Raw genomic sequence first — 25722 nt, 5'->3', positions numbered from 1 at the left:
TATACTGATCGTACCTAACACAATTGGCTAAGAGTTTAATAATTACTACCGGAGGTTTCCAATTCGAAGCTTAATTGCTTTATATTTCTAGTTGAGCCATTTTATATATATAAAAAAAAAAACATAATGGATAGTTAATTTGCTATCTTTCTTTCAAAAAAAATTTAAATATTTGCAAAAATCAATTGCTCCACGCTGAAGTTGGTAATATATAAGCTTCATGCTGCGTGAGATCTAATGAAAGCCTGTTGAATTTCTCACTGAAATATTAGTTCATTTATAGATTTGATTTTTCTTGTTTTTCTTCTTTTCTAACTCTTTCATTGCATTTTTCATGATTTACTAATTATTTTTAAAAAACTTACATAAACCCAAGGATTCATAGTTCCTCTGTCTCCCAAACAACCAATCATCTATTTTATAGTAAATACCATCCACACCACCATCTGTCTGACTTTTAGATTCGTGTCAACTGTATGATGAACTGCGATGAGCATGCCCCCACCAAGCTTTTGTTCCACTAAAGCGTTTATTTCGATAATGAAGTCGCAGGATTTTCTGACTTAGGTGGGATGGAGAGTGAAATCGAGTTTGCAAAACTTACAATTCCTTGCTCTTCCACTTTTTGCTTCCGAACAATCCTGAGGTTCAACTAAAAGTAGCCTATTTCTCTATCACTACCAACACTAATACCAAAACAAGGAGAAAAAGTTAATTCACTTCTAAATACAAGATTTTTTTACATCTTTCCCTACTAGATGTTTTACTTATTTTCCTTTACTTACCTGTTTGTCCTTAACTATTTTTCAGACTGAAAACTTTTAGTTGAACTAGAATTCAAATAGAAATTATTCTTTCACTATTATTTATTTTATAAAAGTCAATGATTTCGAAATTATAGTCATTCCACTTTTTATTTTTTTTACAAAATTTTCACTCCAGCATATTAAAAAAATAAAAATTTATAACAAAGTATTTTTTTAAAATAGAGTTACGAATAAATTTAACTTACAACAAATCAAACAATAGAAACCATTTACAGTCAAAAATAAACTCATCCTCCACTTTTGGTGTAACCAACATGCCCTAACTAATCCAAAATGGCCCCACTGCACTGCCAAAGTAGTAACATACAACGGCATAGTTTTAGAATCTGTTTGATATTAAGGGCCGCCGAAACTTATCGGATCAAAAGGTTCGTTGCCGAAGCCTATAAGTAGATATATTTATCTACAAATAATGTCTTAATCAGAGTTGAGCTGGAATGCTGTCGGTAGCAAACGGGCTCTGTTGCTACCCATTTATTTTCGATGATGGAGTCCCCAAATTGACGATCGGCTCCGTTGAATATGATCTATACTGCTTGGAGTATTTAAAAACTAAATTTCAAATTTTTTTCACATCATTGACCTAATGATCAAAGGGTTTTAAAATTTATAATTTTAATGATGGATATGAAACGTTTTCTCATTTAACAGTGTAAAGCTATCCAAATTAATTGAATTTTAATTAGAAAATTCTTTAAACTATTTAGAACAAGATATTTACTTTCAATCTTGATTACAAAATTTCTATCATTATATTTTATAGGACATTCATTTTCAACCGTTCATTTTTACATCCACTTGATGGATAAGAGAACAATATCGAAAAAGTATAAAATTAAATTTCTACATATTTCAAGTAGTATAGATCACTTTCAACAGTGCCGATCATCGATTTGGAGGTTCCATCATCGAAAATAAATGGCTGGCAACGAAACCTATTTGCTACCGATGGTATTCCAGCCCAACTTGTCTCAATCAAATCAATTTAATTTGGACAATATCATCACATACAAAAATAATTAAAATATATATTTTGACACCACACTTTGTGGCGACGCACGAAGGTAAGAGGAAATGGAGGGGTGGGGGGAACTGGAGCCAAATGGAGAATATAAAAAAATTGTGGTCCAAAGTTGCAAAATACAACATGTAGGTAGGTGAGGAGGAAAGGAGCTGGAGGCAGGTGAGGGGATGCCATTTGGAAATTATTATAATCCAAACGTGCCAAAAACAGTAAGAAACAAAGTTTTTTTTTTTTTTTTTAAGAGATGGGTAGCACGCTATCCGCTTCGTTTATTTCATTTAGAAATAAACTTAACTAGAAATGTGAATTAACTAGGATTCGAACTTATCTCGGTAAGAAACAAAGTTGCATGACAAAAATACACAAGCTTCTTGATAATATTAACAATCACACCCCTGATACATTTTGATTTGCACTTTCTCCACAAGAAGTGAATTTTTTTTTTAAAAAAAGGTATAATCCTATAAAAATTTTTAATTTACAAAATAATCTTTCTATAATTTTATTTAGCCAATGATAGACAAAAATAAAGGGATAGTATGTTAAATATTAAAATTTGTTTGACTATTAAGATTATACAAACAAATTGTTTAGGTTTTCTAAATTTAAAATTGTATGTGATTTATTACATTCTTCTAAAGTGAGTTTATTAAATACGGTAAACAATTCAACTTCTTTCAATTAATCTTCCACCTTGGTATTGAATTAGACAAAATAAAATTATTTGGCCAAATAAAATTTTCATAAAATTATTTGGCAAATTATAAATTTTTCAAGGGTTAAATTGAAAAAAGATACAAGTGAAAACCTCAGTACTCCACACTTTTTGGCTAGAAAATCATAAAATTTTAACCCTTTACAATAGAGGTCAAATAATACCCATTTATAAATCAAGGGTGTTATCAGTAAGTCTCGATAACCGATGGAATAAAAATGCAATTTTCATGGGACATTTCGTAAGTTTTGCCTAATATAAACAAACTACAATAAGCAATCAAATAATGCTAAAAAAAAACATGCAAAATGCAAATACCTCCACTTAAAAAAAGTATTGAGTGCTACAATGGAAATGCTAGGGAAAAATTCCCATTAAGACAGAAAAAACCACATCATCCCAGTAAATGGTGCACAAGCAACTGAGACCAGCCAAAAATAACTAGGAAATCATTAAACAACAGAGATTGCCAAAAAGTTCAATATGAAGTTCCCTGATAGGTGGCAGATCCATTTCCTTGACCAATAAGGGATCCGCGCTTTAAAAGAAAAGTTCTCAGCGATACTGTAAAAAGAAACAGAAGAAAGTAAATTAAGGGCCATATCCTGATCAAATTAGTGCATTTTCCCACACAAGAAGTATTGCAGGAAATGATAACATGAACAATAGCAGTGAAAGTAAAATGTCAGTCCAACTAAGTAGAGAATGTAAGGCTGTAAGCTTTTTAAGTTTTCATCAAGTTCTTGACTTCAAATAAAATTTCAGCTAAATGCTTCTTATTTACAACACTTCTACTCTAATTGACCATTTCCTGTTAAGCATTGCATGATGTCATGGTAGGTATCTATAGAGGAAGCAAGAACATCCCTCTAGTTCATACACATCTGCCCAGAAGAAAGAAAAACTAATATGGCTCGAAATGAATCGAAATTTAATAGTGTATGAATCAAGATTCAGGAAAGAACTGATGCCTTGCATTTCTAGAGATAAATACGGCTTATATGATTCATTAAATTACAATGTCAACTAATTTTTTTTAGTTTCACTTCCAACGAATTGAGAAATAGTTCTTTATTTTTTTTTTGCTCCTACAATTTTTTTAAAAAATTTCTATGCAAGAGTCTCAATGACAGGGCTTACATCAGAAATAGTGAGATGTCGTGACAAAAAAAGCAGGGTTGATACAAGTGGATTATATGGGAGGAAAAAAAAGAAAGAAAGAAGAGTTCTGAACATATAGTGCTTTCTAAAGACGTGTATATCTACCCCTAAAACATAGAATGACTGCCAAATAACATTATCCTTGTAAAATGAAAAGAGGAACTGTTACAGTGTATGAAGTACACACAATGAACCCTATCCCAATATCCACCATATTACTGTTCCACAAAAGAGCCCACATTTATCTGATCCCAAATGGAGAAACCACGGCCAAGTGCAAAATCTAGCTAAAAGAAAACCTTCCATGAACCAATTAACATGGCAATCAAATTGAAGACTAAAAAAATCACAATAAACTCACTTGGATACCCAAGTTTTCTAATCAAAAGAAAATCTTTAACTGATATTCAAGAACTACCAAAAATTGAATAAACCCAGATATGATTATCATAATGTTAAACAGAACTGACAACCTTTTGCATGACTACAAAGGTAGAACTACGTGGAGGGACTCTAGCAGCTAATGCAACTCTAAATTGTTGTGACATGAGATAGTATTTTGGGGAGGAAAGCAAGAACATTACAGCCCAAAAACGTAGCGAATGCCCTACATCTTTTGATTTATTTTTTTTTTTGATTTCAACGATTAAGCAATGTAGAAACAGCTTATGGATAAACAGCTATTGCAGATGAATAGACAATGGAACATGAAAAGGGGCAGAGATCTTTTCAACTCAATAAGAACTTACCTAATTATCTTGCTTTAACAAAGACACAAAAACAAGTGCCAAAAGACTTCATATGCCATGGCACAAGAGGACACTAGTATTATAAAATTATCCCATACCGAGATCTAATACCTATCCAGAACATATAAAGTTATAATCCAGCAAGATCAGTAATCCACACTGAGTTAACCTTACCACAGAAGCTAATTCAGTAGAACAACAAATCTGCTGTGCAATAAAATTACACAACGACATACAAGTAGCTTAGCAGCACCATATCTCTTCGCTGCCTATCCCTAACAAATCTGACTATAATAGAATTTAAAAACAAGGCATTTATAGCAACTCTTGTTGGCTTGGGGCCAGTTTGGCCATAGAAGTGCCGTTTTACTAGATTTATTAAAGGAAGCTATTAACAGCTGCATAAGCCCCCAAACAGCTTCACACAGAAGTGCAAGCAAGAGCTTCAAATCACAGCTTCTACTTCTAGGGAGTGAAAGCTTTATATATATATATACTATCAGTAGCACGGAGGCCTCCGTGCTACCAAGTTGTTTTCAATGATGCGGCTTCCAAATCGACGATCGGCTCCGTTAGACTTGATCTACACTATTAAAAGTATTTGAAAACGAAATTTTATAATTTTTCAACATCATTTGGCTAGTGATCAAAAGGTCTCAAAATTGACAATTTTAATGGTAGATGTGATGCGTTTGTGAATTTCAAGGTGTAAAACATTCCAAATCTGATGAAATTTTTATAGAAATTTCTTTTTACTATTTAGAGTAAGATCAGTATCTCCGATTTTAAATTCAAGTCTTTTATCATCATTTTTTATGAGATTTTTAATTTCAACCGTTCATTTTTTGATTATTCGTTTGATAGGTAAATGATGCCAAAAAATTATGAAATTTAGTTTCCAAATACTTTCAATAGTATAAATCAAGTCTAATGGAGCCGATCATTGATTTGGAAGTCGCATCATTGAAAACAACTTGGTAGCACGGAGGCCTCCGTGCTACCGATAGTATACCAGTCTAGCTCTATATATATATATATATATATATATATATATATATATATATTGCTCCAACAAAGATTCTAGCCCTTTTGTTTGCCAAATGGCAAGCTTTTGCTTCTCAAATAGAGATATTGTTCAAGAAGAATGAAACAACCAGGCATTTAGAGTAATTTATAACTAAAGCAAATGTAGCTACTACAGACTTCACAAGCACAAGCGTTAGAAAAGAAGCCAATGATAAACAGATGAAAATATAAAGTGTATTCACCTTAATGAATCCGATGTCCTTAGCATTGCTGTGGAAGCACTGCCTGCAGCACATGAGTCCATACTTCCGGATGAGTCCATGAGGGTTCCCGCAAACCCGACTACCAAATGTAAACAACAAGACTAAGATCAAATTTGATAAGAGATTGCCAAAAGAATTGATCAAAGCAAATTCATATTCATTCGACATTAAGAGTTTCTACTTCCTACAGAATTATCAAGGACATCACAAAATTATTCTACTGAAAACATAAATAGAATCACTCATTTGGCATACACACAAAAATCCAAAATTTTCCCTGGAACATCCTCTAGTTTTAGCATTGCTAAACACCTAATCCAAAGCCTAACGTATTAATAATACTTCTCTAAATATATCAAATTCTTAAAAGCAAAGATAAAGGCATCAACTGTAGAGCATACCGACCCTTCCAAGAACAAACAACTCAAAGAACGTCACATTTTTATAATCTATTAGGCGATTTTGACCATGTTCTAAACGAATCTCACTAATTAAGAAATCAAAATCAAACGTTGGAAAAGAAAACAACAGCGAAAACTAGAGTTTGATGGATTCGTAGTAACCGAAAAAAGAGACGTGAAAGGTGAGAATCCATTACCAAACACGAGATCCGGGACCGTAGTTCTTGGGATGCGAATTCCACACGTTCGAGTGCCCCATCTCTTTCTCCCTCGCTTGTTCCTTCGCTAGATCGCAGAAGAAACCCTAATAGTCTCAAGCTCGTGGAGGATGTGGCGGTGTGCGGCGTGGAGAGAGGAAGAGGTTTTTATTGTGGCGGCCAAAACCCTAATTTTGAGCGAGGGATTGTACTTTTTCGTAAAACACCCCCAATTATGATTTTATTACAGCTAGGCATCACCGTAAAAGGCACGATTAACTCATCAAATCAAATATATACAATAAACTAACATATAACAATCCCTTGAGCCAAGTGATGTAATAGAATCAATCTTGTAACTTTATTTTTATTAGATTATTAAATTAGGATTATTTATTGAATATCTATTTATATTAGATTTTTCTTTTTCAAAACTAGTGTATATTCTACAAAAAAAAAAAAGTTTTAAAGAAGATATGATTTATTTTATCTAAAAATTTTTAATCTAATTTCTTCAGTAATAATTAAATTAAATATCCAATTATTCGATCATATCTAAAAGATTTGTATTCAACTGCTAAATATTCAGTTGATTAGATTTATTTGGATTTTCGATTTTAAATTTTATAAAATTTAATCAAACTGAGCCCAATTGAGTTATGGATAATTTGGTTTGAACAAAAGGGGCCCAAGGGCAATTTGGAGATTTTAAGAATAATTTAGTGGCAAGTTGCAAAACCAAAAAGTGAACTAAGTTAAAAATACATAAACATCCATGTATTTTTCTACAAAAGTGCCAAAAAAAAGGAAAATTAAATTAAATTAGAAGAAAATTAAAAGGGCGAGGCGCGATCATCGGAAACCATGCGAAGTTCCCGAACTCCCCCATTCCCTTCGATCCTTACTATAAACCAACGATTTTCATTTAATTATTTTTCTCTCTAAATCGAAACCTCTTTTTCTCTAACTATTCGTTCTCACTCCTCTCCTCTTCTCCGTCCTCTTCAACACCTCCATGGATCCATCCATCATGAAGCTACTCGAAGACGACGAGGTTCTCATCTTCTTCTGCTTCTTCTTCTTCGTCCTCTTTTTCTCAATTTAACTCTCCCTGGAGCTAGCTTTTGCCCAGTAATGCGGGGCTCCGTGAAAAACTTTTGATTTTGCCCTAAAACTGTTTGATGTGTGTGTATAGGACGAGAGCATGCATTCGGGGGCGGATGTGGAGGCTTTCACCGCCGCGCTCAATCGCGACATCGGCGGGGACGCCTCCGCCGTGCCGCAGCCGCCCGATGCGGAGGCCGGTAATTGTTGATCATTTGATTTGTGACTTCGTGAGCTCGGTGAAACTTTAGAGCCAATTAGGGCCAATTGATCGCTATACTGCAATTAGATTGAGATCGTGTTAATGTTCTCTTTCATTTTGCATAGTTCTTGATTCGCTGGTTGTTCCTTTTTTCATATGGTGTTTGTGGATTCGGAGAAAAATTTGCAGTATTTTTCTAGGGGAAAGAAAATTTCTGCTTTTCCTTTATGATTAAGCACATATTTTGGAGTGAAGTATTAGCTTATCCTTGGAAATTGTGGAGAATTATAGAAGAAACTTAGTGGAGAGGATAATGGTTGAAGAAATTTTGCTGATCTTAATTATAGCTGGTACCAGTTAGTGCTGATGGGCTTAAATGCAAACATATAAATTTAGGGGGAAAAAAAGAAGATGTTTTTGGTTAAAAAAGGTAAATTACAGCCATGAAAATGTTTGCCAAGATATGGCTTGTAAATCCACACCCTTAATTGTGGATACTATGCAAAGCAACATAGGTTACCGGATCAGATAATATAGAGAGAGTTTCAGATTCTTCATCTCTTTGTACGAGGTGAAATCAAAGGACCTATGTGAAAGGCATACATCGTTTTCAGTGAAAGCTAATGGATATTTTTTTCATTTGCGGACTATTATGAGTAATGAAATGTCTGCATGATGCATTTCTTGATTCAATACATTCCTGTGTCTTTTGTTACATGCCTTTAAGGCTCAAAGTATTTTGGGGTCATCTCACCCCAAAACATGGGGCACAAAAAGGCTCCGGGAATTTCTCGAAACAATAAAATTGTCTTGTTCATAACAAATATCTCATACTCAGTAGCGATAGAACTACGATAAGTGCATGTGGACTTTAACTGTTGATAGTATATTGTATGGATTTTGTCATGAACATTTTTGTGATCTTTTTTGATGATGCTATTAGTTGGACGAAGGTAGTCAGCTATTGTTTCAAGAATACTGTTTACAGATTGCCTATCTGCATCGGGCATGGGGTGGTTAGGGTGAAAATATTGTTTGTAAAATAACTTTTGGAGTTCTGCTATAAAACAGACCAATAGTTAAGCTTTAATCTAATGCTACAGAAGAACTTGCTTTCGGGCAAAATTTCAGATTACTTTTGCAAGGCGTTAAAGAATGACACCAGTATATGTTTCCCAGTTGCTTTGACTTATAAGAACTTAATTTGACCTTCGTTGATTCTCTACCATGATGTGATCCAGCTTGCTCGTATTATGTTTAAATAACAGGTAACAGTTGCAATTTAACTTTTTAAACGTTAACAATGGATAATATAAAATATGTGGATGAGTTGTTTTATAATGAGGTCAAGCAGACAGACGGTTGGATTTGAGATACTTTCAAGTTTTTATATTAGCGTAGTTACTCTTTAATTTATGGACAATTGGTGATATGTTGGTTCATCAGGCACTTTGTTCCAAGCGAACAGCTCTGCATCACAACAAGTTCTGGGACAGTGGCAAAATTCTGGGGAGAAGGAAAATCATAGTCAGCAAATCCAACCAAATGAAGAACAACAACATCTCCATTCACTAGAGAAGCACTCGTCTCGAATAGATCATTTTCCAGAAGATGCCAAAGACCAAAGCCAACTTATTAGTGACCAATCAGAAAAGAGTTCTTCTCAATTTATTAAGAAAGAACAGCCCAATTTTCCTGAACAGAAAACCGTCGTCCCAAAACAGGAGTTTACCCATCCTTCGGAGAACCCACAGCAGCTTATGCAGCGGCTTAACAATCAACAAGCACCAGCTGTTAACCAAGCAAACAATGCTGTGAGGAATAAGGTTATGCCTTCCATATCATTTCACTTGTTAATTCCAGTCTTGCGCCCTCAACTTGACAAAGATAGACAGATGCAGCTTATGGCCGCTTTTATGAGACTAAGGGTGAGAATATTAACACGTATTCTCTTTTTTATGTTTAACAGTTTACTGTTTACTGCAGACATTTACTTTGGTTTTATCTTTTCACAATTTATTTTGTTTCTCGTGGTTTGGTTTGTGCTCATTTATTGTTTAGGGTTCAATAAGTGGTTTCTTTTGGTTTAGTCTAGTGTGTCAGTTTGGTGCTGTGGCTGGATTTTTTTCTTTTTTTTTCTTGTTACTTTTCTGTTAGGAATCCGATCAATCAAAAATTGGTTCTTGATGTTCAAATCAATGTATCACTGATTTGAATTATTCTCTGCAATATTGGATTTTCTAAAATTTAATTTATTGGTCTTTATCTCAATTCCAATCTAATTAGGATTTATGTTTAAACCTTTTATCCGCTATTTATTTATAATTTGTTGTTGCTACCACTTTATTATCTTTAAAATCTGCAATTTTATGATTTAAATCCCAGATGAAGTAAATTAGAGGTTTTTTTTCAAAAAAAGAAACCTTAACAGATTGTACCGATCTATTTTCCTTACTAGATTCTCCCGTGTTTCCTAATTCTGTTAGGGAAGGACCCTCAACTGTACAACTGTTATAATATTCCAACCCGCTTCTCTTTCCTCAGAAATACTGAGAGATAAAAGCAGCTTTGTACGGTTGAGTATTAAGTCCCAAGGTCCCTAGGGTTTCTACGACTTCTTCCTCTTTTGTTTTAGGGTTTCCATCTATATTTTATTTCTTTTTATATATCTATTTTTAACTTTTCTTTCTCCTGCATCCATTCTACTTTTTTCCTTTTGTTATTGTTATTTCTTGAGAGATTTATCTACTTTTTTAAAAAAAAAAATTTTGGAGAGCCCTTCTCTGGTTTTAGATTTTACCTTTTATTATACCTATTTGAGTTGATTGAGATCCTGTGTGAGAAAAAAATACCATATTTTCTTGGAAAACAACACACGACAGAGACATTTAATGTCTCCTCGTCTAATCTAAACCATCTTTCATATTCGTACTGCACTACTTCCCTCTAGAATGAAATTATCAAATTTTAGAATCTATATGTAATACTAGTTTATGGCTTGATTAAATCTCATTAGTACAAAGAGTTTTCGCCTACTACTGTTAATTCCAAATTTATAGAATATCAGAGTTTTGTCATATTGGAAGAAAATTGTACAGCTTCTGATGAGTTAATGTTTTTCTTTATTTCTGTAGAATAACGAAGTCACTAAAGCAGACTTTTTAAGAGTAACAAGGAATATCGTTGGTGACCAAATGCTCAGACAGGCAGTTAACAAAGTTCAAATGCAGGTGAGTGGATATCACATCTTGTAGCAAGTTGATTGTCATGGCCATTTATTCTCTTTTTTTTTTCTTGGTTTAGATGTGGCCTGTAATTGGTATAACTTTTAATGCATTATTCACTATGTCACCAAACATCACTGTTTCAATAAACTTATTATCTTTATATAATTCTTTTTGGACTGTTGGGAAGATGGAGGCTCAGGCAGCACGTAGTTCCCAGACAAATCGACAAATTCAAATGCAAACAGATACATCTAATTTACCAACTAGTCAAAAGGAGAATAAGGCACAAAGTTTGCCCACCAATATCAATGTTGGTAATGCACCAAGAGAGATGTCAACAATCCCAATGCAAACAGTTAATAAGCAGCCGCAGCAGCTGCAGCTGCAGCAGCAGCAGCAGCAGCAGCACACACAGCTTCCGCATACATCTTTCCCAATGTATGGAAGGGGTAATTTTCACGCCCATAACTATCCGAGGCCAGTCGGTGCTTCAATAAATCCACCTCATACACAAATTGGAGGAGTTCAGCCGAGGAATGCTATGAATATGCCCAAGTACGATGCTGCTAACGAAAACAAGAGAGTACATACCCAAATTACTCATCCGGGATTGCAGCATAATAATCCAGCCATGTGGCAATTGTCATCAAACAAGGACCAGAAAGCTAGTCCTTTTCCACTTGAGGCTAAGAAAGAAGTTGATCAGCCTAGTGAATCAGCAAATGACTTGCAATTGGTGGGTCCGGAGATGGGCACCAGTCAGATTTCAGGTCCACTAGCCACTCAGGTGGAGCAGAATATGCAGGTTTGCATTTGTCATCTTTTTTTTTTCCCTCCTATTTACTGCTTCTTTTCTATGCCCTACCAATTAGGAGAATGAGTATTGTTAAATAACTTCATCAGAGAAGTGGGAACATAGTGTAACTGTGTAGAAAACAATATGCTAGTATAACACCAATATGCTATCTAGAGAGAATTTCAGGTTATGCCCCGCATTATGTTTGTATACATATATGTGTACGTTTTGGTCATTTATTATCTTAATGACAAACTACTTTTCCTATATCCTTAATTACATGTAACTTCTATTTGCTATCTTATAAACTATATCCTCTATGAAGAATCAGATGCACCCTCAAACATCATCTGCAATGCCAACATCACTTGCCGGAGTTAACTCAAAGACTCCCCAAAAGAAAACATCAATTGGTCAGAAAAAACCCTTAGAAGCACTGGGCACTTCCCCACCTCCATCAAGGTTAAAACTCATAGCCCTTTGTCTGCTGAAAGCTAAATTCATCCATAGATATAAGTCCTTTTTTGATTTCTCTTAATTACTTAATGGATCTTTGTGTTTCTACCATTAGCAAAAAACAGAAGACATCTGGGGCTTTTCTTGATCAAAGTATCGAGCAACTAAATGATGTCACAGCCGTTAGTGGTGTTAATCTGAAGGTATGTCTCTTGTTCTCTCTCTCTTTTTTTTTTTTTGTTTGGTTGGGTGGGAGGAGCGGGGAGGGGATGTTACACATATATATCTCTGCAAAATTATCTATTTACAAAAGTATCCCTGTAAATTACAAATTTTTGTATTACCCCCTGAAAGTGCAGATTGTTGCAAAAATACCCTTATTGTGAAGTCAGGGAGCCATCCAATTCATGGGGGGAAATTGATTTGGTTTTGGAAAAAGTTTTGCGTTATGAACAGCAGGGTTCTTTTCAAATATATTTATGTAAATAGAAAACTTCCCAGGGTTGCAAGTCTAGATAACTCTTGAGTCTAGCATGTTTGTTTGATGATTCAACTGCTTGAACTCTAATTCTTGATTTGATGTTTGATAGGAAGAAGAAGAACAGCTGCTATCGGCCCCAAAGGAAGATAACCGTGCATCAGAAGCGACTCGAAGAGTCGTGCAAGAAGAAGAAGAAAGGTTAATTTTGCAGAAAGGCCCTCTTCAGAAGAAACTAGCAGAAATCAGTTAGTCTTTTGAACTTAAGCCATGCCCATTTTTCTCTTTTATAATACAAAATTATTGTTCAGCTTCTATTTGAATATTCATACTTCAGTGTGTTTATTGATAGTTGGTATTTGTGGCAGTGTCAAAATGTAACTTGAAGAGTGTTGGCAGTGATGTGGAGCGCTGTCTATCGATGGTGAGATAATATTTAGCGAAAGAATCCTTTCTTTGAGTCATCTTATCATTTAATGTAACTCAAGCAATTTTTCAGTGTGTGGAGGAGCGGTTACGGGGATTGATTACTCAGCTAATAAGAGTGTCAAAACAGGTCACTAAATTCTAATTTAATTTGACCGCTAAGCCATTTTTGATCGACTAATCTTCTACCGACTGTTTGCTTCTATTGTCCATAGAGGGTTGATATTGAAAAAACTGGTCATCGGTTTGTCGTCACTTCAGACGTTCGTCGTCAAATTTCGCTGATTAACCGGAAAGCTAAGGAAGAGTGGGATAAGAAGCAATCAGAAGAAGCTGAAAAGATCAGGAAACAGAATGAGGTTAGTTAGCTGATGGAGGTTTAATTAGTTTAATTGGTCTATCACTGGCATAATTTTATACTGCTAATTGCAGCCTGCTTTATTAGTACTTGATTTTCTTAATTGTACATGTATGCTTGTTCGATTTGTTGGCTTGTGATTATGTTTGGTTTCTTACTTAATTGCTCTCGGAATTCAGCACCACACAATTTGGAAACTGAAGATTATGTATTTAACAAGTTGGAAAATTAAGATGGTGGGTAATATCATGAGAAAGCTTAACTTCAAATTATACAAAAATAGATTAACTTCAAGTTATACAACGATGGTCTTTAAGCTAAATGGGTTGAAATAAACAAAAAAAAAGTCCTGAATTATAGGATAGCTTCTCTACTTTGAAAAGCAGCAACCAGGCATCTGCAAAAAATATTTCTGAAGCTGCTTCTGTTTTTAGAATCTGAAATGAACTTCCAGGCCCGAAAGCAAGCTCCAATTTGAATCTTTTTCTTCTGCTGCGGCGAGAACATGTTGCGTGGATTGTAACAAAAAGCTGTTAGTAGTTTTTGAAGAGTTATGCTCAAATAGCTCTTCTATAGGGGGGGGAGCTGTTTTAGAAAACTACAACACTGAGGAGCTACATAGATTCATAACATCTGCTTAGATCTACTACTTTATTGAGCATGTTCTTGTCCGCTCAATTGCATCTTACATTGAGACATTTAAAGCTGTTATAGCCTCATTTATTTGGAAAATACCTGACAAAACCAGGTGCCAAGAAAAGGTTAGGGGCTGTTTGGTTTGATGTAAAACTGGGAAAAAAAATTTTCGGTGGAAAAAAAGTTTTACATAGTTTAGTGTTTGGTTTGTAGGAAAAGAAAGATAGTTTTCTATGACGGTTGTTTGGTTGAAAAGAAAAGAAAAATAAATGGAAACCTATTTAATATATTTTTTATTATATATATTATTATTATTATATAATAATTAATATACTATATATATTATTATTATAATTTTTATATATAGATTAAATATATTTAAGGGCATGTTTGGTTCATGATTGGAATAGGAATGGAAAATGGAATAACGAATCATCCAAAAATGTTTGGTTCATTGTTGGAATGGAAATCGGAATGAAAATTTAAAATTTGTGAGAGATGATTTTGATTAAAAGAGAGAAAAGTGATGAAGGGAGAGGAAGTAGGTGTTGATAAAAGAGGATTTTGAATANGCCTCATGGACCGCGCTATCCCGCTGCTTCCCTCCGTGCCAAACACCGCGCCATTTCCATCTTGCTTTTCGTTTTCCGCGGACGGCACGCGGAAAACGAAAACTCGATTTTTTCTGAGAAATCTGTAAAATAACTTTTCCGAAAAGAATTTTACGAACAACCAAACAAGGATCGGAGGGGTTTTACAGGGATCCAAACACACCCTTAGTCCAACACTCTGGGTAGGATTAGATGATGTAAGATAATCTAGTAACAAAAATACCAGCTTTAATCCAGCTATAATATCCAAAACCACCCTTGGTCGTACCATGCTTTAATATCAAGGATTAAAGTGTCGTAGCACGGGGTCGTGCCGGGAACTTGCCGGCACCGGGTCGTGCCGGGAACTTGCCGGCACGGTATGGCACGGTGCATGTCGGGTCGTGCCGATACGTGCCGGTCAAAAAAATATATGTGCGCCGACACGTAATAGCATGAAATGTTTATTTTTTTAGCAACAAAATATGTTAATTATTTATTATGTATTTTTATCAAATCTTTTGAACTTTTTTGAGAAAATTATCTACTAATTTAAAGAATAGAGGGTTTTGAGTTGTGTCATTGGCACGGAGGCTATATCGTGCCGATATCTTACTGGCACGATACGGCACGGTGGATACGACCCGTGCCGATGGGCACTTTAATATTTGTTTGATATAAATTTGACAACACAAATTATGAACTGACAACCCACATAAAGAAGAAGAACACCTAGTTAACAGTTAATACCTTTGTAAACAGACTGAAAGATAAGCTAAAGAGCTTGACCCTTTTGGATTTCATTGATGTGAATATATAATTACAAGAGGTGTATACATGGCAACCTTCATTACCATATAACCTTATACTCTATATAGAATATACTTGATACCGTGAAAGATAGGCTAAAGAGCTTGACTCTTTTGGATTTCATTGATGTGAATATATAATTACAAGAGGTGTATACATGGCAATCTTCATTACCATATAACCTTATACTCTATATAGAATATACCACATATGTCTCGTTATATATGTAATATAATATATATACATGCTAAATATATCCTAACACAAACTCTTATCTCCAATTGCTTTACAACTAGACATCTTTTTAAGATTATGCGATGTAGAAAGTACTTGGGACGCTGCTTCCTGGAATACAAAACATGGTTGTTGAACCCACATAAAGAAGAAGACCATCTAGTTAATAGTTAATACCTTTGTAAACAGACTCTCATCTCCAATTGCTTCACAACTATATATCTCTTTAAGATTATTATGCATTGTAGAAAGTACTTGGGACGCTGCTTCCTGGAATACAAAACATGGTTGTTAAACAAATTCTATTTCCGCAAACTTCATGACTACGTGCTTTACTGCTTCTGCATGCAGACGGAGAGCAATTCAGGTGCAAATCCAGAGAAAGACAAGGATGAAAACCGCTCTAAGAATGTTAAGGTAGCTCTTTTTAAAGAAACCCTTCTACTTGTTTGTGTTTTTGTTGGCCACTTTCACAATTTGTGCAGGTTAATAAGGAAGAGGATGATAAAATGAGAACAACGGCTGCGAATGTTGCGGCCCGAGCTGCTGTGGGTGGGGATGATATGCTGTCCAAGTGGCAGCTTATGGCGGAACAAGCTAGACAGAAGCGCGAAGGGCTCGATAGCGCTTCTGCTTCCAAAACAGGACTTCGAAAGCCGTCGTCAAATTTAGGAAGAAGTTCAAGAGAAAGCGAGGAAGCAGAAAAGAAAAACCTCTCTGCAGTTCCTGGATCTGGTAGGCACTACTGTCTTTCATGTCATATTCAATTTAAGGGCTTTTACATATATTACCCTGCAAAATCATCTTTTGACTTATATATCTAAATTTTCATATATTTCCCTTGAAAATGCAGATTTTTTTTAAGAAAAAAAAACCCTCGAGCTGTGGAATCATTTAATTTGTTTGAAAAGTTGGTTTTATACTGGAAAAAGATATTTTAACTAGGGGCATTTTTGTTAGTACAGGGTATATATATATTTAGCTATTGAGTTTTTGAAGGGCATATACAATAGTTTAGATTTTGTGAGGACTAGTACAAAATAGTTTGCAGGGTATAAATGTAAATATCTTGATGAATTAAAGCCTTCTGAGACACCTAGCTGCCAAAATTCATTCTAGAGTTTCTGCAACCAAGAAGTGCCGGATGCCATTTTTCTCTATAAAAAGAAGATTGGCAAAATTCTCCCAGGCAATTCAAGTAGATTATTTTCCACCTAATTATAATGTAGTGACAAAAGTGTGGTTCGAACTTTTCTGTGTTAGGTGGCGTAAGAAGGATGGGAAGGAGCTCATTTCAATCACCTCAATTAAAAGTGCCGCGCAGCATTTCAATCAAGGACATGATCTCAGTCCTCGAGAGGGAGCCCCAGATGTCGAAGTCACCTTTGATCTACCGGTTGTACGAGAGAATGCCTGGAGATTCCTCTGCAGAATAGTTTGAAGAAACTTGATTATTTGTGCAGCCAACAAATGCTCAAGGGCCGCAAGAATCAGGATAGTTTGAAGAAACTTGATTATTTGTGCAGCCAACGAAAGCTCAAGGGTCGCAAAAAACTCAACCTTCAAATGCATTACGATAATGGTATTATCATGTTCAAGAGCATAAATCCAAGGTGTTATTATGTGGTCCATTGGGATAAAATAAAAAAAAAAAAAGAAAAGAAAAGAAAAAAAGAGGAGTTTTTGATAGAGGACATTTATTTTGTAGATCTTGCATATTCATGCATAATGTGTTGGGTGATGTTTTAGATGATGTTGGCGAGCATATAGTATTTCTAAGTGCTATTGTATTTCTTGCATGACTATGGATTTTTTGTTTTTCTGTGTAAAGTTATCCTTTTCCTTGAATGAATTAATTAGGGATTCTATCATGAGAATGTGTGTGCTTTTAGCCTCTATTCTTTCTGCATTCTATCTATACAGCCTGCTTGATGAATGCGATAAGACTTTATTAGATGGCATGGACAATTTGATTTCTATGACCTTTTCTTATACTTTACACCATTTATTCTTTCCTGGGTGTGTACCTTTTTTCTGTGGGTGAAGGGAGGGGGGTAGAGAAATCAAATAATATCTATTGCGCTGGATGAATCTTGTGTTCTATTTGAGATTATGGAGAGAGCATATTACATATGAGGAGAAAATACGATTTTGATTATGATATTTTTTTTCAATATATTTTTATTCCAACTTTATTTTATATATTTTATTTATTAGTATTAAATGAGTGTCAATAATATGTAAGACGTTAATCATCTGAGCTTTTCGTGTACTTATAAATAGTCCTCTAAACTTTAAACATTTTATTATGCGCATCCAAATTTTAAATTTTTTGCAGTTAACTATCTGATTTTACATATTATCAATTTAAAGCGATTACAAAAAGCTACATGATAAGAAACAATACGGAATGCTCACAGGATATACGTAGATGAACTTTTTATACAAAAAAATTTCTAAGTATGACATTAAATTTTAATAATCAACTGCTAAAAAATAATTCTTTACAGTTGGCATACGTAACAGCAAAAGAAGTTCTATATTGCTACAAATATAGGCAGTTGACTAAGAAAGGATTATTTCGTGGGGATTAAAGTGCAAATTTAAAAGGCATTCGAGATGAGATGACCACGTACGTGGATTCGGTGCACCAAGTGCATTAATACAATCGGCCCATTGTAATCTAATCCGTGGGCCAACTCAGCCCATTTCTCTCTCTCTCTCTCTCTCTCTCTCTCTCTCTCTATCCTATCCTCGCCCTCGCGATCGCTCTTCGTCTCTCGTTCGTCCTCTACATCTACCCTTTCCCACTCTCCGCCTCCTCTACGATTCTCCGTAGCCATCGCCATAATCCGATCCAATACTCTCTTCAATCGGAAGAATCCTCCCTCTATCCGAAGTTCCCGCAGCGGCGGCGAGATCTGGGAGCGGCGCCGCCATGTCGAAGGCTAGGGTTTACGCGGACGTTAACGTGCAGAGATCCAAGGAGTACTGGGACTACGAGTCCCTCACCGTCCAATGGGGGTAACAGCTTTCGATTTTGGAACCTAGCCCTAGATGTAACTGTATCTCTGATCCGAGTTCGGCATCTCTTTTGTTACTGCGTTTTCTTACCTTTTTTTTGAGTTTTTTTTTTAATTTTTAAGTTTGAATCTTCCTTGTATGTGTTGATGTGGAACGGTGAGTGCCGATTTAAGAGGAAAGGAATTTGTTTAGTCGTGAGGATACGGAGAAGCTGTATTGGAGGTGTTAAGAAGAAATTATGTGGAGGGAAAAAGATCATGAAACTACTCGGATTTCTAAACCCTAGGTTGATTACCATTTAAGAGGAGAATAGTTGATAAGACGAGTTTCGAACATAGTTGGGGATTGTTGTGGACCAAGAAACTGCGATCACAGATTATGGCGCTTAAAACAAATTTTTTCCTGTTCATCGGCTTGTTTTTTTATTCTTAATCTTTTGTTTTAGCTTGGAAGCTCGGTGTTTGTAGCTCGAAGATGCTGAAGCTGGTTTGAACTAACTTCAACCAGATTGTTGGGGGATTAACTTCAATCTTAAATTGCATATTATACTATTTCCTTGTTTTTTCTTTTTTAGTCCCTGTAAATATTGCTTAATGGTTTAGTATGTGTCTACCATTGTTTGATGAAGTTAAATTAGTGCGGCACGATATTGTATGTTAAGAGATTTCCTTGTTGTTTTTTGGACGGAAGGTAGGTAGCTGGATTTTCATCAAATCATGCTGCGTTTTGTGAAAAATGCTTTTTTTTTTTCAATTAACTAGCTACTTTCGCCAACTTTCTGTGGCAACTTGTATGCTTACACCCGATGTACTCGTTTCCTAGCAAATTGCTAAGCATTGGTAGTTTAAATTAATTAAGTTTTTATGTAGGTCCGAGACTAATAAGTTCAAACTATTTACTATAAATCTTTTCTCAGTGATCAGGATGATTATGAGGTTGTACGGAAAGTGGGCAGAGGAAAATACAGCGAAGTCTTTGAAGGCATAAATATAACAAATAAGGAACGTTGCATCATCAAAATCCTGAAGCCTGTTAAGAAGAAAAAGGTATTATAAATATGTTGTGTTTTCTTACATGAAAATTGGAATCTCCTAATAATCTTTTTTCTTTTGTGTTTTTATGTTGTGTCATAATTTTTGCAAAGATAGAGTGGTTTTTTTAAAAAAAAATTGAGTATAGAGAAGAGGTGCACGGGTATGAATATTTTACGAGGGTAATTGAACAGATAACAATAACTATTATCTGCTGCTGCCCTAACAAGAATTATTCGAAGTTCTTCTCTAAATTTATCTTTTGGTGTCCTAACAAGAATAATTATCTGTCGCCCCATTTTGCAGATAAAGAGGGAGATAAAAATACTTCAGAACCTTTGTGGTGGTCCAAATATTGTGAAGCTTTTTGATATTGTTAGAGATCAGAATTCAAAAACACCTAGCTTGATATTTGAGTACGTGAACAGCACAGATTTCAAAGTTTTGTACCCAACACTGACAGATTATGATATACGCTACTACATGTATGAACTTCTCAAGGTACTTATGCTTTTCTTTCGTTTAATTTCTTCTTTTACTCTCCGTTGCATATGTTGCTTAGGAATGTCCTGAATAAACAGCACTCGTGTTTGTCAATGTCTTTCTATATATTGTCTACTTGAAATGAAAATACCGTTGATTGATATTGTTTATCAATTACTACCCAGAGTAACAATAAAATCTTTTAATTATCTCCTGGATGTTTATTTAGTGTCAAGTGTAAAGGATAGATTTCTTCTGGATGGAAGTTTGAATTTCTTATATATCCAGCAGATATTTACCATTTGAGTGTGAAAGTTGCTGATGGATGACAATAGTATTAGTATCTTTCTATATTAATCTGCTGGACGTATATTTAGCTTCTTTTACTTATTGTTAATTATCTGCTGGACATAAATTTGTGTTTGATCATCCTTCTTCATTGTTTTCAGTTCTTATGAAATATTACTAAAAGCATGTCTTGACATACTATCTTTTGCTGAACTTTTCACATAGTCAGTTTGAATTGTTTATATGCTGGTTTCTTACTGTATCACTAACTTGTCATAATTGCAGGCACTAGATTACTGCCATTCCCAAGGAATTATGCACCGAGATGTCAAGCCTCATAATGTTATGATTGATCATGAACTCCGCAAGCTTCGCTTAATAGATTGGGGACTTGCTGAGTTCTACCATCCAGGCAAAGAGTACAATGTTAGAGTAGCTTCAAGGCAAGTTTCAGTTTTTATAGATTTGCCTTATGTCCTCATTCTTGTCCAGTTCATGATTGCCTGGCGGTGTTTAGATTCAATACTCAATCTGCAAGAAGTTTTACATGTAGTGCTTAATGTAAAATTACAAACTCCACGTGTGTGTGGCAAAAGCACCTTATTGATGAGAAAACTAGTCCATAACCAATTCCAGTAGTTGACACAACTAGCTTTCACGTACAACTTGTTTATGTCGACTAATAAGTCTTTTTGCTTATCCAGATACTTCAAGGGGCCTGAACTCCTTGTTGACTTGCAAGATTATGACTACTCTTTGGACATGTGGAGTCTTGGTTGCATGTTTGCTGGAATGGTTGGCTTCCTTGTTTTTTCTTTTTTTTTTTTCTGAGTGATGCTTCTTTTTTTTTTCTCTTTTTTTTTTTGTTTTTCCATGAAAAGATGGCTTTCAATTTTATCCAAGTTACCTATGATCTTTTACTTGGATAGATTGCTCTATTTTTCTCATCAATTCCTGATAACATTTGTGGCATTTCTTTGCTATTTATCTGCAGATATTTCGCAAGGAGCCATTCTTCTATGGCCATGACAATCATGATCAACTTGTTAAAATTGCCAAGGTTTTGATCAGACTTCTTTTTTTTTTTTTTGGTTTCATCCTATTGTTGTCTGCGCATGGTAATTTCTTATGTTATGTGTACTCAATTTGAACTTTACGATCTTCTGCGGTAGAAATGATGAGAATTGGTTTATTCAGAAGTAGAGAAGTTAGTAATTGTGAGAATTGATATTAAAGATTGATGACGGAAAAAATTTATTAGTGATATTTAGTAGTACTTGCGTTCTAGCCAAAGTGTGGCTGAATTGAAGTCTTAACTTTTGTTACTTTTAGGTGCTTGGTACAGATGAGCTTAATGCTTATTTAAACAAATACCGTCTAGAGCTTGATCCCCAGCTTGAAGCTCTTGTTGGAAGGTAATAGTCCTTTTATGTTGTAGTGTTATTTTGTATGTTATTTGCATTTTATGTCCTTCGTTTTGCCGTACAGACTTTATTATTGAAAGAAAGAAATACTGTCGCCTCGTTACAGCTGATTTACTTAATTACTGTTACTTGCTGCAGACACAGCAGGAAGCCTTGGTCAAAGTTTGTTAATGCAGAAAATCAGCATCTTGTTTCTCCGGAGGTATCTTTATTTTATCAAAGCATTTGCATTTTCTCTGGCAGTCTGTTAATCAACATATTCCTTGATAGTAGTGCTGCTAACTTTTAAACTTTTCACGCAGGCAATAGATTTTCTTGATAGGCTTCTCCGCTATGATCATCAGGATAGGCTCACAGCACGAGAAGCTATGGTAATTTTGTCTTAGCTTATAATTAGTTTGACTCTCTCTCTCTCTCTCTCTCTCTCTCTCTCTCTCGTTATGACTGAAATTCAATTGGCAGCCTAAGGTTACTCTCACAGAGAAAAGTACTTGGAAGTGCCACGAAAATTCATCTTTAGTTAATAAGGGGTTCGGTGTTTAATTTACCAACTCGCAGAACTTAAGAGACTGAGACCATCTAGGAATCTAGAAAACAGAGGGCATCCAATTCAACTGATATGTGCATTACTAAAGCTAACTTTTTACGAACTTGATGTTTAGGAACTTCTATACCCAAAATATTATTTTGTACAAACAAAGCTTCTCAAATTCTTTCTACTGAAGAACCAAGAATTTGTGTGCCAATCCTTGAGAGCTTGATATCTTTCCAAGCTCTGCATTTTATGTCTATTAGGCCATATTAGCAGTCGCCGCAAGCATCTTACTATCTACTGCTATTACGTTTTTTTTTTTTTCTTGTTGGGTATTTCTAGGCACATCCATATTTCCAACAAGTAAGAGCAGCGGAGAGCAGCAGAATGCGTCCCTAGTAGTTCGACATACAGGTATTGCTCAGCGCTTCATTAGGTTACAACTGGTGTAACTGATTTGAATATCTATCTATTTGTATGAACATTGTGGTTTCCAGATGTTTTGCTGAGCGAGTGAAATTACCTAGTACCTGGTCTTTTATTGAACTGTATGATCAATTTAAATTGTAAAAATTTGTTAGTGTACTTTAATAATTTGGTTTATTTTATTCATCTCAGAAAGGCTGTGTTCTCTGTGGGAATAGATGGAAACTAAGATGATATGAGTAGGTCATGCACTTTCGTGGGTCGGTTAGAAAAATTACTGGGGTAGCTCATCAAAAATAGGAAGTGCTAAATCTGTTGGAAGTGTATTTTATCTTTTGATGTTAATTTATTAGGCTAGAGCAGTAGGGGAGACTCCCTCAGTTTCTCTCGCCTGTTATTATTATTAGGGAAAACTTTAAATACCTCCCCTGTGGTTTTCCACTTTCTCACTTTAGTACCCTGTGGTTTGAAGTATATCAATTTAGTATCCTATGGTTTAAAGTGTATCAATTTAGTACCCTTTGGTTTCATTTTTTTTTTTTATTATCAATTTCATTAATTTTTTTTCGTTAAATTAGTGACAAAGTTAAAACTAAAAGATACGAAAGCGAATATTCGATAAACTTATGTAGGGTATGAAGTTTTTTTGTATATAATTTAACAAAATATTAACGAAGAAGTTGACGAAAAGATAAAAATAAAATTACAAGATACTAACTTGATATACTTTAAATCACAGGATACTAAAGTGAAAAAGTGTGAAATCACAATAGTGGTATTTGAAGTTTATCCTTATTATTATTATTATTATTATTATTATGAGTTTGGTTGACCTCTCTAATCGTAAGACCCCTCTAGAAGGGGTAAAGAATAGGATCCGATGAGTTATTCTCTATTTTTTTAAGAAACGCATGAACCATCTTTAGAGCTGCAATTTTTTTCTAATTAATGGTGAATGCATGACTAATGAGTAGCTTTTTGCATTTCTTGGGGAATCTTCTAAATTCGGGAGTAGTACTCTCTCTCTCTCTCTCTCTCTCTCTCTCTCTCTCATAAATTTATTTTTTTGGGATAATATCTAGGTTTAACAGTTAGCATATCCTTCAAAATTTTAAAAACATCGTACTCCCGATGATTAGGATTGGATTTTAGAAATGTGCTTCGGATATTAAGAGGTAAATTTGAAAATTTTTCATAGTGGCGAGGGGTGTATAAGAAATACTTATTTTTTTGGTTTTCATTGGGTATATTTTTTACAAGACTTTTACAGTACCTCCGCATTGTAGGTTGTAACCTTCCAAAAACATAAGAAATAATATTATGGAGGACTTACCGGCCGTACCTAGTGCAGTTTGATAGAGGCTTGATGGTTAATATCTAAAATTTTAAGTTCAAAGTATAGATGTATTATACTTTCAGTGGAGTTTGATTTTAAAATAAAAATAAAAGAAATATATATAGCTTACTATCTTTTTCTTAAAAAAAAAATGATGGACGTCAGCATTTCTAGTTTACCAAACATCATATCCAATGAAAAAGCTGTGAGACAGGATAATAATAATTGGGGATGGGACAAACAGGGGGGACGGACCCAAACTCAACCTGTACTGCGTGCCAGCCACTGATTAGTAAGAGAGAACTATAAACAGTTTGGCTGTAAACAGGAAAATCAATGCCCATATATTTGTGTACGGTGTATTATCACAGGAAGAACGGGTGTTGGTAGGGATAGACGGAGATTCTACTAGGTTGATTGGATTCTCCTTGACTGACCTCCCTTTCCTAGGATCAAAGAAGAAGAATAGCAGTAGTTATTGGGGGGAGTTAACTCTTTCATCGTTGCAGTCAAAAGAAGAAAAGCTACAGGGATCCTAACTGAAAGTGGCTACGCTTATTGGCATAACCTTCCAAGTAATAAAGTTGGAGAGTTTATGCTATGGATGGTAAGGGTCGCATCATGATCCTGTCAAAACCCACACGCTAGCGAGGAGTGAATCGAAGATCTCTCCCGGTTATCTGTCTTTCCTCTTCTGGAGCGAGCCTGATGTCATGCTAGGGTTATCTGTCTTTCCTCTTCTGGAGCGAGCCTGATGTCATGCTAGGATGTCTGGGTGGTAGGAATGGGGCGTGGAAATCGACTTTTATTCAATCTCTCTGCTTTCGGAACTCCCAAACTAGATGCCGGCAACCACCATCTTCTCATTCCAAGTGGAAGAGACGGACGTGAGAGATAGATTGGGAGTCAGGCAATGGTAGGAATACTAAGCCATCTCATCTGTCTAGCTGCTCCAGAAATATAACTAAGCGCCCTGAGCTTGCTACTCTTTTTTCCCGTGAGATGATATTTGAGTAGGATCAGGTTTTAATCAACACCAACAAAACTAGATCATGTTCTCAATCAGGTTTTTTTTTCATCTGATCATGCTTTTTTTTTAAAAAAAAAAAAAAATCTAAACTCAGTCCCAAGAACCTGCTAGATGTCGGTTTTTGTATCTAGACTTTGGATCGAGTTTAAGATTGGAACCTATTCGAAATAGACCCAATTCTGTTGTTGTGGATCAAAGTTTGATCCAAACACAATTTCTAACAAGACACACATAAAGATCCTTAGGAAAACTAGGAATAGTGATACATAAAATATCACAAGACATGGATGTAAATATGTGCTGTACCAGTAAGCTCCTCTTACAAGTTCACCCCTCTAAACTGAAGCATCAGGTAAAACAACCCAGGCAATATGTCATCTTACAAACTGATAAGATAACTTTACAGTAGAAGCACATTACAAATAAACTTCTTCTCACTCAGAAATGGCAATTGCCTTTGGCATCAGC

The 25722-nt window shown here is 35.1% G+C and overlaps 3 protein-coding genes across 7 annotated transcripts; 2 read left to right on the top strand and 1 right to left on the bottom strand.

The window, feature by feature from the left end:
• On the bottom strand, positions 2864 to 6550 carry LOC109707246 (40S ribosomal protein S29-like). Its single transcript, XM_020228394.1, has 3 exons — positions 6364 to 6550; positions 5745 to 5844; positions 2864 to 3130 (listed from the first exon to the last, which is right to left on the bottom strand). The coding sequence occupies exons 1-3, from the start codon at positions 6423 to 6425 to the stop codon at positions 3122 to 3124; spliced, it is 171 nt and encodes a 56-aa protein (XP_020083983.1). The 5' UTR covers positions 6426 to 6550; the 3' UTR covers positions 2864 to 3121.
• On the top strand, positions 7184 to 17551 carry LOC109713593 (transcription initiation factor TFIID subunit 4b). Of its 4 annotated transcripts, none has more exons than XM_020237748.1 (14): positions 7184 to 7417; positions 7559 to 7667; positions 9116 to 9597; positions 10804 to 10899; positions 11084 to 11701; positions 12018 to 12154; positions 12261 to 12351; positions 12739 to 12874; positions 12995 to 13050; positions 13126 to 13182; positions 13268 to 13411; positions 16032 to 16097; positions 16175 to 16415; positions 16944 to 17551. In XM_020237748.1, exons 1-14 carry the CDS (start codon positions 7379 to 7381, stop codon positions 17114 to 17116), a joined length of 2445 nt encoding a protein of 814 aa, XP_020093337.1. In that variant the 5' UTR covers positions 7184 to 7378; the 3' UTR covers positions 17117 to 17551. The 4 variants fall into 4 exon arrangements, with proteins under 4 accessions (XP_020093337.1, XP_020093328.1, XP_020093318.1 ...); XM_020237739.1 differs by having other exon boundaries at positions 7185 to 7417; positions 12024 to 12154; positions 16166 to 16415; XM_020237729.1 differs by having other exon boundaries at positions 7186 to 7417; positions 12264 to 12351; positions 16166 to 16415.
• On the top strand, positions 18412 to 23334 carry LOC109716375 (casein kinase II subunit alpha-2-like). 2 transcript variants are annotated; one of them, XM_020241790.1, is made up of 11 exons: positions 18412 to 18704; positions 19621 to 19750; positions 20042 to 20236; positions 20792 to 20949; positions 21211 to 21301; positions 21501 to 21566; positions 21839 to 21921; positions 22069 to 22132; positions 22233 to 22301; positions 22805 to 22876; positions 23081 to 23334. In XM_020241790.1, the coding sequence occupies exons 1-10, from the start codon at positions 18619 to 18621 to the stop codon at positions 22859 to 22861; spliced, it is 999 nt and encodes a 332-aa protein (XP_020097379.1). In that variant the 5' UTR covers positions 18412 to 18618; the 3' UTR covers positions 22862 to 22876; positions 23081 to 23334. The 2 variants fall into 2 exon arrangements, with proteins under 2 accessions (XP_020097379.1, XP_020097371.1); XM_020241782.1 differs by lacking the exon at positions 23081 to 23334 and having other exon boundaries at positions 22805 to 23076.

Source organism: Ananas comosus, linkage group 1, assembly GCF_001540865.1.
Source record: "Ananas comosus cultivar F153 linkage group 1, ASM154086v1, whole genome shotgun sequence".
Taxonomy (NCBI): Eukaryota; Viridiplantae; Streptophyta; class Magnoliopsida; order Poales; family Bromeliaceae; genus Ananas; species Ananas comosus.
This window is presented reverse-complemented; position numbering and strand designations above follow the sequence as displayed.